Here is a 16,198-nt window from a genome sequence, read left to right as displayed (position 1 = left end):
ATGACAAGAAGCTACATTATTAAGATACTTAATTTTAAAGATTACATTAAAATAAACTGTCTTTGTGTAGTCTTTGAACAAATGAGAATCAAATGTGATCCACACTTCAATGACTGGCTGGATAAACTTTATTTTTGGCTTAAGTATTTTTCCTTTGAAGTGAATGCAATACCTGGCTGCTTCATTAACCAAGCCTTCAGGTTTCTCTTCTGTCAGATGCTGTAAAAAAAAAAACACACACACAATCCAATTTATAAACTTAAATCAATAAAACAGCAACAAGTGATTCTGCATTAAAGATATTGTTAGCAGTAATATTCAATAAAACAATTTTCTCTTCCACCAGAAACCATGCATTTCATTGAGCTTTCAGAAAATAGAAGAACATATTATTCTGTGCTACTTCACCTCTAACTGTGCTTTGACTGATGACCAGAATTAGGATATCTAACTGCATTCTCAGCCAGACAGTAGAACCGCAGAACACTACACAGGAATAAGCCCTTTGTCCCATCTAGTCCATGCCAAACTATTATTCCACCTAGTCCCATCAAAATGCACATGGACTTAAAACCCTCCATAGCCCTCCCTTCTTTTATCTTTTTACTCTTACCTTAAATGTTGAAACTGAATCCATATTCACCACTTCTGCTGGCAACTCGTTCCACATTCTCACCACCTTGAATGAAGAGTTTCCCCCTAATGTTCCCTTTAAACATTTCACCTTTTACTTAACTCCACATAATTCTATATACCTTTATCAAATCTCCAGGGAATGGAGTCCTAACATCTTCAAACTTTCCCTATAACTCAACTCGTCAAGTCCTGGTAACATCCTTGCAAGTTTTCTCTTCACACTTTCAATCTTATTGATATCTTTCCTACAGGTAGGCAACCAAAACTGAACACGTTACTCCAAATTTGGCCTCACCAATGTCTTACACAATTTCTACATAACAATCCAAGTCCTGCACTCAATACGTTGATTTATGTAAGCTAATGTATCAAAAGTTCTCCTTACAACTATCTGATTGTGATGCCATTTCCAAAGAATTACAAGTCTGGATTCTCAAATCTCCCTGTTCTACTGCCCCACCATTTACCATGCAAGTCATATCCCGGTTTATCCACCCAAAGTGCAGCACCTCAGTTTAGTTCGCATTAAATTCCATCTGCCATTTTGCAGCCCATTTTCCCAGCTCCCACTTCATGCTTCAAAAGCTTTCCTTGCTGTCCACTACACCCTCAATCTTTGTGTCATCTGCAAATTTTCTGATTTAATTTAACAGATCATTGATGCAGATGACAAACAATGGACACAGCATGATCATTGAGGCACACAGTCAGGCCTCCAGTCAGACAGGAAATCATCTACTACCTCTCTGGTTTCTCCTGCAAATAAAATATCTGAATATCGAGTGATTTAACTTTCTTGACCAACTTCCCATGCAGAGAAGGCTTTGTCAAAGGCCTTACTAAAGGTCCATGTTGGCAACATCCTCTGCCTTTCTTTCATCAAATTTCCTGGTAATTTCCTTAAAAAAACTACAAGATTGGTTAGAGATGATTTATCTCACACAAAGCCATATTGACTATCCCTTATTAGACCCTGTCTATCCAAGTATTTATGTATTTGTCTCTTATGATATCTTGCAGTAACTTACCCACGAATGATATTGGGCTCGCTATAATTTTACAGATTATGCTTAAATGCTTTCTTAAACAATGGAACATCAGCTCTCCTCCAATCCTCTTGCACCTCATTCATGGCTAAAGACATTTTAAGTACCTCTGCTACGTCCCCTGCAAACTCTGCACGAGCTTCCTTCAAGGTCTCAGGCACTAGGAATTTATCCACCCTTGTTTCCTCAATATAGTGAGCAACTCCTCCTCCTCTGTAATCTACATAGGGTCTATGACCTCAGTGTTATTTTACCTTATTTCTATAGACTCAGTGACTATCTCCCAAATACAGATACAAAAAAAATCCATTTAAGATCACCCCCATCTCTTTGACACTCTGATCTTCAAGAAGACTAACTTAGTAAATTAAAAGCAAAAGGATAGGAATGGACAATGTCTGCAGAAGGCCTTGGGAATTTACTTCATCTAATTTGTCAGAGCAACCTTGGATCTTTTAACCCTCCTGCTTTCTTTCTTGTGTCTTTTTGCATTTCTTTTACTCCTCAAGTAAAAGATGCATTTGCATTTGTTCTTCGCTGTCAAAACCTGCTATGCACCTCCATTTTCTTTTTAACCTAGGCCCCAATATCTCTTGAAAATTAAGGTTCTTTATACCTGTTAGTGTTGCCTTCAATTCTGACAGGAACATACAAACACTGTCCCCTCAAAATTTTACCTTTGAAGGCCTTCCATTTAACAAGCACACCTTTGGCAAAAAAAAAAACAACCTGCCCTGATCCACATTGCCACATCCTTCCCAATACCATTAAAAAATTGGTTTTTCTCCAATTTCAAATCTCAGAAATGCAAAAGAGGTTCACCAGGATGTTGCCTGGATAAGAGAGTATTATCTAAAGTTTTGAATGCATTTGAAAGCATTGAAAGTGAAGGGTGATTTTTTTTAAATGTTATTTATTCATTCAAAATACAAATAGTAGATAACATATACAACAATTAACCATAAACATTATTTGTTTTATATAGAAAAAAAAAGAACCCCCCCCCCTTCAGCCAGCTCTCCTAAGGAGAGCCATAAAGAAAAAAAAAATTTAAGGAAAAATTAAACATACATATCAAGATCTAATCAACGTAAATTAAAATGTAAATATTCTGAATATAACAACCACTTATTAATTAAAAAAACTGTAATTATCACGCAAAACATATGTAATTTTTTACATTATTAAACAATATTTCATCTCGTTATGCCATCTTTAATATCATTCATATTCGTATCTTTCCATGTACTAGCAATACATTTTTTCGCTACAGATAAAGCTAAATATACAAAAGCAAGTTGAAATTTATCTAATCCCAAACCTTTCAGAGGTTGCAAACTGCCCAGTAAAAATACTGTCGGATCTAAAGGTATTTTAATCTTATACAGGTATTCTAAAAACAATTGAATTTTCTTCCAAAAAGATTATATATATATATATATCTATATATATATATATATACACACATACATGACCAGACAGCATGGAAAAAAGTTCCAACAGAATTACCACATCTAAAACACAAATCTGATTCATGAAAACCATACTTTTTAAATTTTTCAGGTGTTAAGTATAATTGACGTAGAAAATTATAATTAATCATTGCATAACGTGCATTTATCAATCTAGTTACACTATTGTGACAGATATCTAACCAATCATCCTCGGAAAAAATAAAACCAATATCCGCTTCCCATTTACTTTTGGATTTATCCCAACCCTTTTTATCCATACCATCCTGTAGTATTTGATACCCTTCTCTGGTACCTTCATAAGAAAAGTCTCAAATTTAGTCATTTCAGGTAAAATCATATCTCTACCAAACGTATGTAAAAAGCAAAATCAATTTTAATTTTCTTAATATACGCCAAGACTCGCTTACGCTTGATCGGACTGTTTAAACCTCGAACATTAAATGTAGCAAACTTCAACTTTGAATTTCTATCAACTTTGAATTTGACATATCTACTAATATTACTAAATACCAATATCTTTATATGAAAGCTCAAATCAACGTATATAGGCCCTCCGACAGGAGAAAAAAGTCACAAATTAAAAGCTAACTAAAATGAAAATAAAAAGAAATAAAAATCCCCCCCCAAAAAAAACTACCAAAAGGTAGTAATCCCTAAACAAAAATTGGGTGTGGGTCACCCACCAGTGGCTGATGACTAGTAGAACCTTGAGCAAATCTCTCCCTCCCCAGCCGAACAAAAAATAACATCAAAATATCATGATAACATAAAAAATATAATAAGAATAAGAAAATTCTTCTATTCATCCAAGAGGAGGTCCCATTTCAAAAGAAGTTGGACTCTTTCCATTCCCATTTTTCCCATTTGTTCCATTTCCAGAACAACCAGATTTTTCTTTAGGAGACAATGGTGGACTACGTCTTTGTCCTCATATCTGGCAATGAATCAGCAAAAGTCATTGCTTCACGATCATTCTCAAAAAACTGAGATTGATAGTCTCCATAAAACACCTTCAACACTGCCGGATAGCGAAAGGTAAACTTATAACCTTTACGCCACAAAACTTCTTTAACTGAATTAAATCGACATCGACGTTGAATGACCTCTTGACTCAAATCAGGATTTAAAAAAAAACTCTGTTATTCTGAATCAATAACGGAGTTTGTCGTCGTCTCACATTTTGCACTGCTAGACGAAGTATTGCTTCTCTATCCAAATAATTCAAACATCAAATTATTACAGGTCTCGGTGGTTGACCAGGTAAACGTGTTCTTCTTGAAGCTCTATGAGCTCTTTCCAATACCAAGCCTTCAGAAAAAAATTCTTGCCCTAGAACTTGTGGGATCCAGTTTTTAAAAAAACGAAGAGGATCTTGTCCTTCCATACCTTCTGGCAAACCAACGATTTTCACATTATTCCTTCTGCTTTGATTCTCCAAGTAGTCTATTTTCCTCTCTAACTCCTTCTCACGTTCTCGCAATTCTATAACTGATTTTTCAACCTTCAACACTTTTTCTGTGTTAGAAACCACTTGCTGTTTACATTCCAAAAAAGCAGACTGAAATTTTAAAAAATCTTCACAAGATGCTTCCACACGTGTTTTAACTGTATTCAATTCTGAACTTATATTAGCATTCATTTGGACCATCTCATTCAGTAAGGGTTGAATGACAGCGTTTAACTGCATACACTGTAGCTCAGAAAAGCTCAGCCCTGCTTTCTCTGACATAGTGGCAGAACCAGGTAACTGCAGCTCCTGCTGCAACTCAACAAAAGGCATTTTAAAGGTTTTACTGTGTGTCTGGACTCCCAGTGACGGCGCTCAGACTTCCTCAGGGGGTCGCCGTTGTTCTCCCCTCATAGCTCATTGTTTTTTCACAAAATCACGGAGGAAATCGAAATCTTCAGGTTGGAATGCTGCCTGAAGCATTTCAGACAATGGAGTCGTCTTCCTGCGTGCTCCTTCCGTTAAAATCGAAAGGCTTCCAGAATCAGGATCCACTTCTTGGGAACACGCACCTTCCTCCAGAAAACGGGTAATTCCAGCGCTATCCTTCACTTGGTGAGTAGTAGACATTTTTTTTCAGCTCCCACAGGCAGTCTTTGTAGTTTAGGCACTGAAGAAATTAAACCTGAGGCTGTAGCAAGTTGTTTAGGCCCTAAATCTTCAGTACTTCGAAAATGTATCTTTTTCTGCACTTGAGGTTTAATCTTTTTACCATTAATGGCCATAATAGTTCCTTAATACTTTAAACTGAAATTTAAGAAGTTTAAACTTGAAAACAAAGGGTTAAAAAATGGGTACTTAAAAGTCCGGCCAGAGAGGTCGAGATTACACGTCTAGACTCTACGCCATCTTGCCACGCCCTCCAAGGGTGATCTATTAGAAGTATATTAACTTCTGAGAAGCATGGATAGGGTAGATGGAGACTTCCACCACCCCCTCCCCTTCTCGTGGAAATGTCAAATAGTTTTAAGATAATAGAGGGAAGGAGGTTTGTAGGAGATTAATGAGTTTTCCTTAAACAGGTGGTGGTGAAAGCAGACACAATCACAGTTTAAGAAGCATTTAGAATTGGCAGTGTATGAAGGGATCTGTAAAAACCAGGGGAGGTGGCATTTGTGTCATCATCAATTCATTGTGGTGCACAGATGTGACAGTCATGTCTCAGTCCTGCTCCCATGACCTGGAACATGTGGTGGTCAAGTGTCACCTGCTGAGGGAATTCATCGTCATGATTTTGGTCACAGTGTTCATTCTGCCCCAGGCTAATGTCAGACTGGCACTGGAGGGACTGGGCACTGTGATAAATAGCCTTGAGACAGCACATCCTGATGCCTTCCTGATCATTGTGGGAGACTTCAATCAGGCCAACCTAGAGGGGTCTCAACAAACTACCACCAATACCTCATATGCAAAACCAGGGGAACCAACACACTTGACCACTACTATACCACCATGAAGAATGTCCACAGAGCCATACCACAACTGCTCTTCTGCAAGTCTGATCACCTAGCTGTACTTCTACTCCCAGCGAAGACAGCAAAGGTGAGGTCGAGGGAGGCGGAGGTGCATCTGCAGGACTGCTTTGAATTGGTGGACTGGAACATATTCGAGAACTCATCCATAGACTTGAATGAATATGCAACAGATGTCACTGACTTCATCAAGATCTGCGTGGATGAGTTTGTGCCCACGTGCAAATACCAGGTGTTCCCTAACCAGAAGCCCTGGATGAATCAGAGAATCTGCGATCTGCTGAGGGCGAGATCAAGGGTGTTTAAGGCTGGGGATCGGGATCTTTACAAGAAGTCCAGGCATGACCTGCGAAGGACATCTCTAAAGCAAAGTGACAATTCTGGAGGAAGCTAGAGACAGAGACAGATACACTCCAGCTATGACAGGGAGTGCAGGCCATTACAGTCTACAAAGTGAGTGTGAACTCTTTAGATGGCTGTGATGCTTCAAAAGTCAATGAGCTGAACACCTTCTATGCCCATTTTGAGAAAAAGAACCAAACAATGCCTAGTAGAATCCCTGAAAAGGCTGAGGACACTATGATATCTGTCCCTGAGGGTGATGTCAGAACATCATTCAAGAGCGAGAACTCTTACAAGGTGTCGGGTCCTGACGGTGTACCTGGTGGGTACTGAAAATCTGCGCCAACCAACGAGCTGGTGTTTTCACAGACATTTTCAACCTCTCATTACGGCAGTCAGAGGTTCCCACCTGCTTCAAAACAGCATCAATCATCCAAGAAGAGTACTATGAGCTGCCTCAACAATTATCACCCAGTAGCACTAACTTCTATTGCAATAACATGCTGTGAGAGGCTAGTCATGGCCAGAATTAACATGTACCTATCTGGACCTACTGCAATTCTCCTATCGACACAATCGCTCCACGGCAGATGCAATATCACTGGCTCTCCACTCAGCTCTGGATCACCTCGAAAACAGCAATTCATACATATGGTGGCCCTTCATAGACTACAGCTCGGCCTCTGATACCATTATTTCCTCAGTGTTGTTCAAGAAGCTACAAACTCAAGGCCTCTGTACCCCACTCTGCAACTGGATCTTTGACTTTCTCATTGGAAGACCACAGTCAGTACAAATTGGAAACAATGTCTCCTCCTCACTGATGCATGCTTAGCCCACTCATTATACATACGTGACTGTGAGGCCAGGCACAATTCCGATGCCATCTACAATTTTGCCGATTACACCACAGTTGTTGGTAGAATCACAAACGACAATGAGGAAGCGTACAGGAGGGAGATAGATCAACTCGTTGAATGGTAATAACAACCTTGTGCTCAACGTCAGCAAAACCAAGATGATTGTGGACTTCAGTCGGAAGTCAGGGGAACACGACCCAGTCCTCATCAAGGGCTCAGTAGTGGAGAGGGTCAGGAACTTCAAATTCTTGGGTGTCAACATCTGAGCATTTGTCCTGGAGCCTCCACGCTGATGCAATCACAAAGAAGGCACGCCAGTGAGGTGTTTGAGGATATTCTGAGTCACCGAAGACTCTCATAAATTTCTACAGGTGTACCGTGGAGAGCATTCTGGCTGGTGTGGAGAACTCTCAGGTCAAAAATAAATGCCAGAGGGTTGTTAACTTGGCCTGCGATATTACAGGCACCAGACTTCACTTCATCGAAGACATCTACATGAAGCCGTGTCTTAAAAAAGCAGCCTCTATCTTCAAAGACCTCCTCCCCCCCACCCCCCCTCTCAAACCAGGCCATGCCCTCTTCACTCTGCTACCTTCAGGAAAAAGGTACAGGAGCCTAAAGACAAGCACTCAATAGCACTAGGACATCTTCTTCCCCGTTGCCATCAAATGAACCAAAAACACCGCCTTACTTTTCGTACACTATTATTTTTATTTTTTTTATAGTCGTCGTAAGATGATTATAACATGAATGTTTGCACTAGATGCCTCTGCAAAACACCAAATTTCATGACTTGTTTATGGCAATTGATTCTGATTCTTATGTAGACAACATGCAGGAAGATGGGATTAATTTAATTGGCATCGTGCTCAGCGCAGACACTGTGTTCCTGTGTTCTACTGTCATATTTGCTAATGACACATACCATTGATGATTAAGGATCCCAGCACTTATTTGACAATTGCAGGACAAAAGGAAACTGTGTTCCAGGGATCTAATACCCTATCAGTAGTATTCAGAGTGAATGTCAAAGTCATATCTACTAATGCACTGGAATACAATCTTTGATCAATCATGACTAAATGTGGCACTTTTAAAAAGAGGTCACCAAAGAGAGACAAAACAAAGATCACATTTTCATAAAGGTGATTCTTTCTTCCATCTAGAAAAAAGAATGCACAGTGCAGAAGAGGCAATTACCAATGTCACATCTTCATTATTGATGAAGCCGCTAAATAAAATATTCTGCTAATTATCATCTGCTAAAATGTGGTGCTTTCATCTGCTAAAGGTGTTCAGTGAGCTGCAATGAACATCTCATCAGTAACTTTAAAAATAACAAGAGTATTATTGACTGGAAGCCCAAGGGAAAGCATTTTTTTAAAAACTCTGTGATGATATAATGAACAACTTTAAAAATAATTCTGCTGACAGTGGAATAAGCACTCTAACAATTTTAACTCAGCACCCATGTCAACTACTCTGCTCAGGAACAGGTGTGGCAAAATGGATATACTTAATTTGGAAAAAAAGACAAGAGAAAAAGAATGTTATTAGGAAGAACTTACATAATGCAGCAAACAAATTACATTCAAGTAACCATTTTGTTTTTAAATTATCCATCTATAAATTAAGAAAACTATAGGTTCACCAGCTAAATATTTTTTTTTTGCTTGTTGGTTAGCAAACTATATGGCAGAAACCTTCCCCTGCCATTTGACCCTCAAATATAACCTTACTGACTTTCTATTATGTAGCAACTCAAAGTAATAATTCAAGCCATTCTCCATTGTAAATAACCAAAAGCAACTTGTGCAATATCAACTCAGAAAATATTTTTTAAAAAACCCTTCCATGACCTTTCCATAATTCCCTGTTCATTAACTTTGTTCAACTGAATGTTGCTAACTTTTTTAAGTCAAATCATCAAAGAAGTATGGCTCCGGTCTAAATGCCAGGCCCTTTGTGTCAAAAGCTGCCATTTGCTCATGTCCAATCATTTGGCCATGATTAAGAAATTAATATTTTAGATCACAAGATGACAATCCCATTATTGTGATCGGTCCTGATTTCAATTACCACTTCAGTTTCAATTTAACTGGCTGACCACACAGCAGCTCTCCCAGCTTCAGCTGTGATGGGCCCAGTCCGTGATGCATGACACATTCCAATTGCTGCCTATTACCAATGTGTCATCACTTGTAGTGACATCAAAACTGTTTAAGTGCTAGATGACTGGCAGGAGGTCATGCATTAGCAGTTGCTAAGGTGGACAGGTTGCCCAATTTTCATCCCTAAACAAGAGGAAAAAAAAACAATAGCTTTGACATTTCAAGCCATAATTGAAATCCAGCAGAATTTTGTAAATCTGCCAATCTGTCATTCTTTCAACCTGAACTGTGCAATCCATGAAATAACTTCATCAGATCTACAAGTGTATTTAACAATTGCTTTTCAAACAAAGGAACAGACAACTTTACCTTCAAAATATTTCTTTTTCTTAAAAGAACATCTCTGTATTGTTATTAAGCAAAATGAAATCTTGTCTTGCACAATGCAACATTTGAATCAACAGTCCAATGGAACAGTAGAGGAAGGTGGCAAAGTAACAGATAAGCTCTTTATCTAATATTTTCACTCCTTTCTTCTTTTTCATTCCTAATCAATTCTTATTTTTCCCAAAGCAATCTTACTTACTAGTCTATAAGTACTATCAGCTTTACCTCAGTCATTTGGTTATGTTTAGTCCTCCAATAATTTGCTGCACAGAGATAATTTGCTTCCCAAAGAAAATCAGAAATACAAACCACAATTATTTTCTTAACACTGACCTAACTGCCACACAAGATCAGTAAATTGGAGATGCAGAAAAATCAGCAAGGAAACTACTTAGCAGTTTTAATAAATGAAAGAGTTGAAAAAGAACCAGGAGAATGGAGTGGTGAGGTGGAAGGTGTAGGACAATAGAGTAGGAGAAGGTGGAGATGTAGATGGAAAGAAGGCCAAGGGAAGGAGAGTGCCAAGATTGGTGTGTAATACTCTGAATGAGTCTCTCCAACCTGAAATCTTAATTCTCTTTCCACAATTGCTGCCCATCCTGCTGAGTGTTTCCAGCTTTTCCCACTTTAATTTCCATCTTTGATAATTTTGGTTTGATTTTTGAGAGAAAAGTGACAGAGAGAGGGCCTAGGTAAGATGGGGGCAATAATGGAAAAGTGCGCTAGGAGAGGTTGAGATTGGGAAAATGAAACAGGAGTGGAAGTATGAGATAAAGGCAAAAAAAAAAGAGGAAATGACAGCAAAGGCCTATTGGTGGGGAAATCAAGAGAGAACAAAAGAGGAGGCAAAAAAGGGAAAAGAAGAAGAGCAGGAATAAAAGCTGAAGATAATTATACACGGGTGTAATAAAGCGTTTACAAAAAATTGAATGTGGTTCTGAACATTTAAACCCTATACAGTTCAGAACAAGTTTTAATGTTGCATCTGTTGGAGCCATGAAGCCACAGGAATAAAACAAAAAAAAGTAAGCCCTCAAGACAACATATACATGTTTTATGATAGGAACAGGAGCAGAAAACTGACAGGTTGGACTGTGCTATAAACACGACAAAATTACACTTAACACTGACTTCAGTGATGTTTGAAGCTCCAGATTTTGGACCTTGCTGACCCAATGGCTCAATTTCAATTTCTTACCGAGTTAACCGTCATAATGATGTTTTAGAACACACATGTCAAACTCTGGCCCGCGGGCCAAATTTGGCCCGCGATATAATTATATTTGGCCCGCAAGATCATTTCAAAAATGTATTAGAGGTGGCCCACCCTGCAGCGAGAGCTGATGCTGTTTTTTGGTAATGTCACCCCCACCATCCTCCCCCTTCATTGCACATCCTTCCCCACCCCCTAACTATCCACTCCCCCCTAAAACCACCCCCCTTAAAAGATGGCCAGAATAGTCTCAAAAAGGAATCCAGAATGATAAAGTTCCACAAACCTTCTGCTGGGAATCCTAACAACACCCGGGCATCAGATACACGGGATGCGGAGGGAGCAAGAGTGTTGCAGGTTGACTGTGCAAACTTTGAGAATGGGGAAAACAAAATTGTAACACTAGAAGTCTGTCGATGTCATCAGCCGACAAGCCAGTTGGAAGGCTCCCCGCACAACCAGTCACTTCTCTCACCTGTCGAGCGGTGCGGCGGATTGGCGAGCACCTGTGATTTCCTGTCGGCGCGACGGACATGGCAGACTGCGCACGGCCCCCGCTGTTCCGCAAAGGCTGATCGGCAGTGTGCTGGGCCTGAGTGGGTGGGTAAGCAGGGGTGGGCAGAGGGTGTAGGTGAGGAGTAATGGGCAGGGGAAGTTATGGTGGTGCGAGGGGCAGTTAGAGGGAGGGATGAGTAGATGGAGGGGTGGATAGGGAAGAGGTAAAAGGGGAGGGGCAGGGCGAGTAGGGGAGTGGTGATTAGAGGGTGAGAGACAGGTAGAGGGAGGAACAGGTTGAGGGGAGAGGCAGTAGAGGGGCGTGTATAGGATGGGGTGGGTAGAGGCAGAGCGAGTGGAGTGAGGGGTGAGTAGAGGTTGGGTAAAGGACTGGTCAGGTAGAGGGATGGTGGGTCGAGGGTGAATAGAGGCCTAGAGCCTGAGGAGTGAGCAGGAAATGCTGAGTCCTGATGCAGGCCAAAATGGACACAGCCTGTGAATGCTGACTACATCTCCATAGGGACCAAATAGGTTTCCCTCAGGTCAAGCAAAGGGTGAACTTGAGCTACCTACTCCTGACCTGTAACATTATCCTCCTAAAGTTATATCCTAAAGTTTAACATTACATATGTTGAAAGAAGAGAAAACATGCAGATGTTGTTGAAAATTTTCAAGAAATATTTAGTTCGGCCCTCGACTTAGTCCAAGTTTTTAATTTTGGCCCTCTGTGAATTTGAGTTTGACGCCCCTGCTTTAGAAGTACTGTACTAAGTTCAAATTCTTTGGAACAATTAAGTTTGTCAATTTCCCATGACCAGGAAAGATTCAAAATTCAAACAATTTTAAAAGAAGAAATGTTACCTGCATTCCATACTTTGCATCAATAACAGAAATAATACCTGGAGAGGGGAAAGAATAGATTGAATTTTTCTGATGCCAATTTTTGCTGATTATATTGCATATTTTATTTCAAATGCTTTGGTGTCAAAGACTAAGCAAAATAGCATTATTTCCAAGTTCAAAATTTCATATGCATATTTCTTCTTTTCCACATCAGCAGCTAATGCACAATTTGATTGCTGGAACTTGTGATCTTTTAGGACATGAAGAATCTAGTGATTCTAATAAGCCTAATCTTTGACCCTTTTCCTTCGTCATTGTTGGTGTGACAGCCTGATTCTCTCAATGATACACTCAAACTGCTACTGAAAACTGGCCACTTGGCAGTTAAACATCCTACTGTGGCCTGGTGTTCTAGTGTCAAGTTGACTTCTGCATTTTACAGCACTGACATTTAACGGGTTTGCAAGAATTCTTGATTCAATTGATTCTTTTCACGGTTTCCACATATAAACAAACAGGAACATTTCTTTCATATATTGTTTAACAAATCATAGAAAATACAAATACAATTTCACAGATGAACCTTTACTGCTCATGGGTTCCTTAGCGAGCAAGTCAGAGTTCCAAATTCATTGTCCATATTAAATCTGTATATCAAATTTACAAAGCAATATCTTTCAAATTTTTCTTTTGATTTTGGAGTCACTGAGGCTTTTTGGGCTTCAGCAGAAGATTCCCTCAGAAATTTTGAGAGCAGATTATGATCTTGATTTCCTAAGTATCAGCCTTGCAGCGTAGATGAGCACTAAATGACACTGGCGATCTTGGCCTTATTTCATTACCAGCACCAATCCCTCCCCTCACCCCCAGCTGATGGGTTGATGGCAATTGGCTATATTTGTGAAAGGATGATTTTCCACCCTAAAATAAATATATAAAGTTTTTAAAAGAAAATTTTCACCTTCATTACTCTGGCTAAAAGTTAAGCGTATTTCAATTTCACTGACAAATGTATTTAAAAGCATACCATCAAGGTAAACATCACTTCCTAATTCTGCATCAACCCAAAACATGGTGGAAACCGCACCTATGGGGAAAAGGTAGAAGATAGTTATAAAAGAACACGGTTTAAAATTACATACAGTTTTATTGTCACATAACATATTAAAATCAACCAACGATCATTTCAATATTTACCAGTTTTGAACATCGTTGTTCATTTAACAGTCACATTAGTTACCCAGTTGTTTTTTTAAAAGCATAAAGATGGCATCTCTTTACACCTTTGGGATTATTTCATAAATCTCTGCAGTCAGCAACAGGATTTGATCAATTTAAGCCAACTGGGACACTAACAGAAAAGCCCGGATCCTCCAAAACCTATTGGTTTGGCTGCACCAAGTGGCAAACCTAACCATCACAAACACTGGCCTCCTGAACAATGAAGACATCAACATGAGGCGCTGCATCAAGACAGCGGCCAACGTCAAAAAGGGATCCCCATCACGCTGGTCATGCTGTCTTCTCAGTGGTACTTCCAGATACAAGCAGCAGATACAGAAGCATTAAATCCAACATCTCTCAGTTCAAGAACAATTATTTTTCCCCAACAGCCATCAGACTCTTGAATCTACCCATATTACCCTGACCATAACACTTCTCTTGGACCACTAAAGCTCTTCATGATTTATTGTAGCATTCCATATTTTATATGAATTGCAACTGCAAATGTTTATCTATCATTTTAGATCTCTTATAATCTTTTACATACAACAATTCCAGTGCATCTATACATTGTACTTATGTATATGACAATAAACATTTCATTAATTCCAACCAAGAGTCCACATTGGCAAGAAAACTTTCAAGATTATTATGTAATTCAATGCTTATTTCCAAAACCAAAAACCTCCTTCTAAAATGACTCTCAATATAAAGGTAAAGGAAGAGATTATACATTTACCTCTGGGGGAAAAAAGGGGAAAACATAAAGCTACATTAATAAAGAGGTGACAGTGCTTTATCATGACAGGTGAAGCAGTTACAATCTTTTTTTTTGGCTTGGCTTCGCGGACGAAGATTTATGGAGGGGGTAATCTACAAATTAGAAGAATGACAAGTTGAGCAAACTTGCCAGAGGAGAATACATGACTTCCAATTTTAGAGTTTTTTTTAATTAATTCTGCACAAATATTTCCCTGCCTGATCATAGGATTAATTATTAAAATGTACTTCCAAGAACTTCCATAAACCTTGTCACTAAGTCAACTTTAAAAAAAAATCAGAGCCAATAACCATGCCACCCCAGACAATGAACACAAAGGAAAGCTTTCTAAGTTTGCAGCAGGGTCTGGACCAGCTGGAAAAATGGGCTGCAAAATAGCAGATAGAATTTAATGGAGACAAGTATGAGGTTTTGTGCTTTGGGAGGGCTAAACATGGTAAGGCACTGAGGAGTGCAGTAGAAGAGGGATCTGGGAATACAAATACATAATTTCCTGAAAGAGACATCTCAGGTAGATAGGGTCACAAAGAGAGCTTTTGGCACTTTGGCCTTCAGAAATCAAAGTATGAGTACAGGAGTTGGGATATTATGATAAAGTAGTAGAAGACATTGGTGAGACCAAATTTGGTGTACTGTGTGCAATTTTGCTCATCTAACTGCAGGAAAGAGTACAGAAAAAGATTACTGTCTTGGGGATCTGAGTTACAGGGAAAGCTTAAATAGGTTAGGAGCGTAGAAGAAGGAGGGGAGATTTGATAGAGATGTATGAAATTATGATTCTTTCAGAAATTTAAATAAATATCTTAGGAAGTTTCTGTGGAAGGGCAAGTTTCCCCAGAGTCTCCATCAATAAATTAACCTGGAATTATGAACTGGATTAAAGTTCCCAGACTTTATTATATTATTGGACAATTCAAATGAAGTTTGTCACTTCCCTCTTTGACAGAGGAGACAAGTCGCCCTGGGTAAAATTGGAACTGCATAAGGTTGGTGAGAAGGAAGCAGAAAATTTTATATATAAATGGAATTCTAAATTACTATTTGGTTTTAAGGAAGGCCCCTTACTAAAACATATTATTACAATATGGAATAAACTCAATGGTCAAATTGGTGTTAAAGGGAGGCCCCTCACCCAAAAAAAACCCCTAACACAAAATAAATTATTTCCGTTAACAATTGATAATAAAATTCTAGAAACTTGGTCTCAGAATTGGATCAAATATATCGAAGATTGTTTTGAGCAGAGACAATTTATGATATTTGAACAAATCAGGAATAAATTTGGAGTTTTAAATACATCCTTTTTCTGCTATCTTTAGTTAAGATCTTATTTAAGGGATAAATTAGGTCCAGCACTGTCCTTACCTCAACATACTGAAATAGACACTGGTTCAAAAGGAGATCACAAAAAAAATTTCTCTCAAAAGTGAATTTCTTACTTCAGGTGGAAGCCCCTAAGCAAGGGCTAGATAAGTCAAAAGAGAGACGAGAATCAGATTTGGGTACAGAAATTGATCCATTTTGCTGTCGGGACAGCATGAGCAATACAATAATGTAAGGTATAGGCTGGTGCAATATAATTTTTTGCATCAGCTGTACCTTACTCTGCAAAAATTAAATAAATTGAAATCTGACTTATTTAATTTATGTTCTCAATGCAGTCAAGACATCGGGACCTTTTTGCATTTGACCTGGTAATGCCCCAAGGTGAAATCCGTCTGGGAAGATTTGGGGAATCTCCTGGAACAAATTACCAGAATTGTTTTTATTGGGGAAATGAGCAGTTATAAGACCTAAAACGAGGCT

General features: G+C 38.9%; 1 protein-coding gene across 3 annotated transcripts in view; it reads right to left on the bottom strand.

Moving 5' to 3' along the window:
* Positions 1 to 16,198, bottom strand: part of cbwd (COBW domain containing) — a 58,301-nt gene that overhangs the window by 21,705 nt on the left and 20,398 nt on the right. For all 3 annotated transcript variants that reach the window (XM_069927931.1, XM_069927940.1, XM_069927943.1), the window contains 3 exons: positions 13,415 to 13,474; positions 12,406 to 12,443; positions 173 to 219 (listed from right to left, as the gene is read on the bottom strand). In XM_069927931.1, coding sequence (XP_069784032.1) covers positions 173 to 219; positions 12,406 to 12,443; positions 13,415 to 13,474 — 145 coding nt within the window. The remainder of the gene's footprint in view (positions 1 to 172; positions 220 to 12,405; positions 12,444 to 13,414; positions 13,475 to 16,198) is intronic.

The sequence above is a fragment of the Narcine bancroftii genome, chromosome 1, assembly GCF_036971445.1.
Source record: "Narcine bancroftii isolate sNarBan1 chromosome 1, sNarBan1.hap1, whole genome shotgun sequence".
NCBI classification, from domain to species: domain Eukaryota; kingdom Metazoa; phylum Chordata; class Chondrichthyes; order Torpediniformes; family Narcinidae; genus Narcine; species Narcine bancroftii.
The sequence above is the reverse complement of the archived record's forward strand: the minus strand, read 5'-3'. Positions and strand labels throughout refer to the sequence as shown.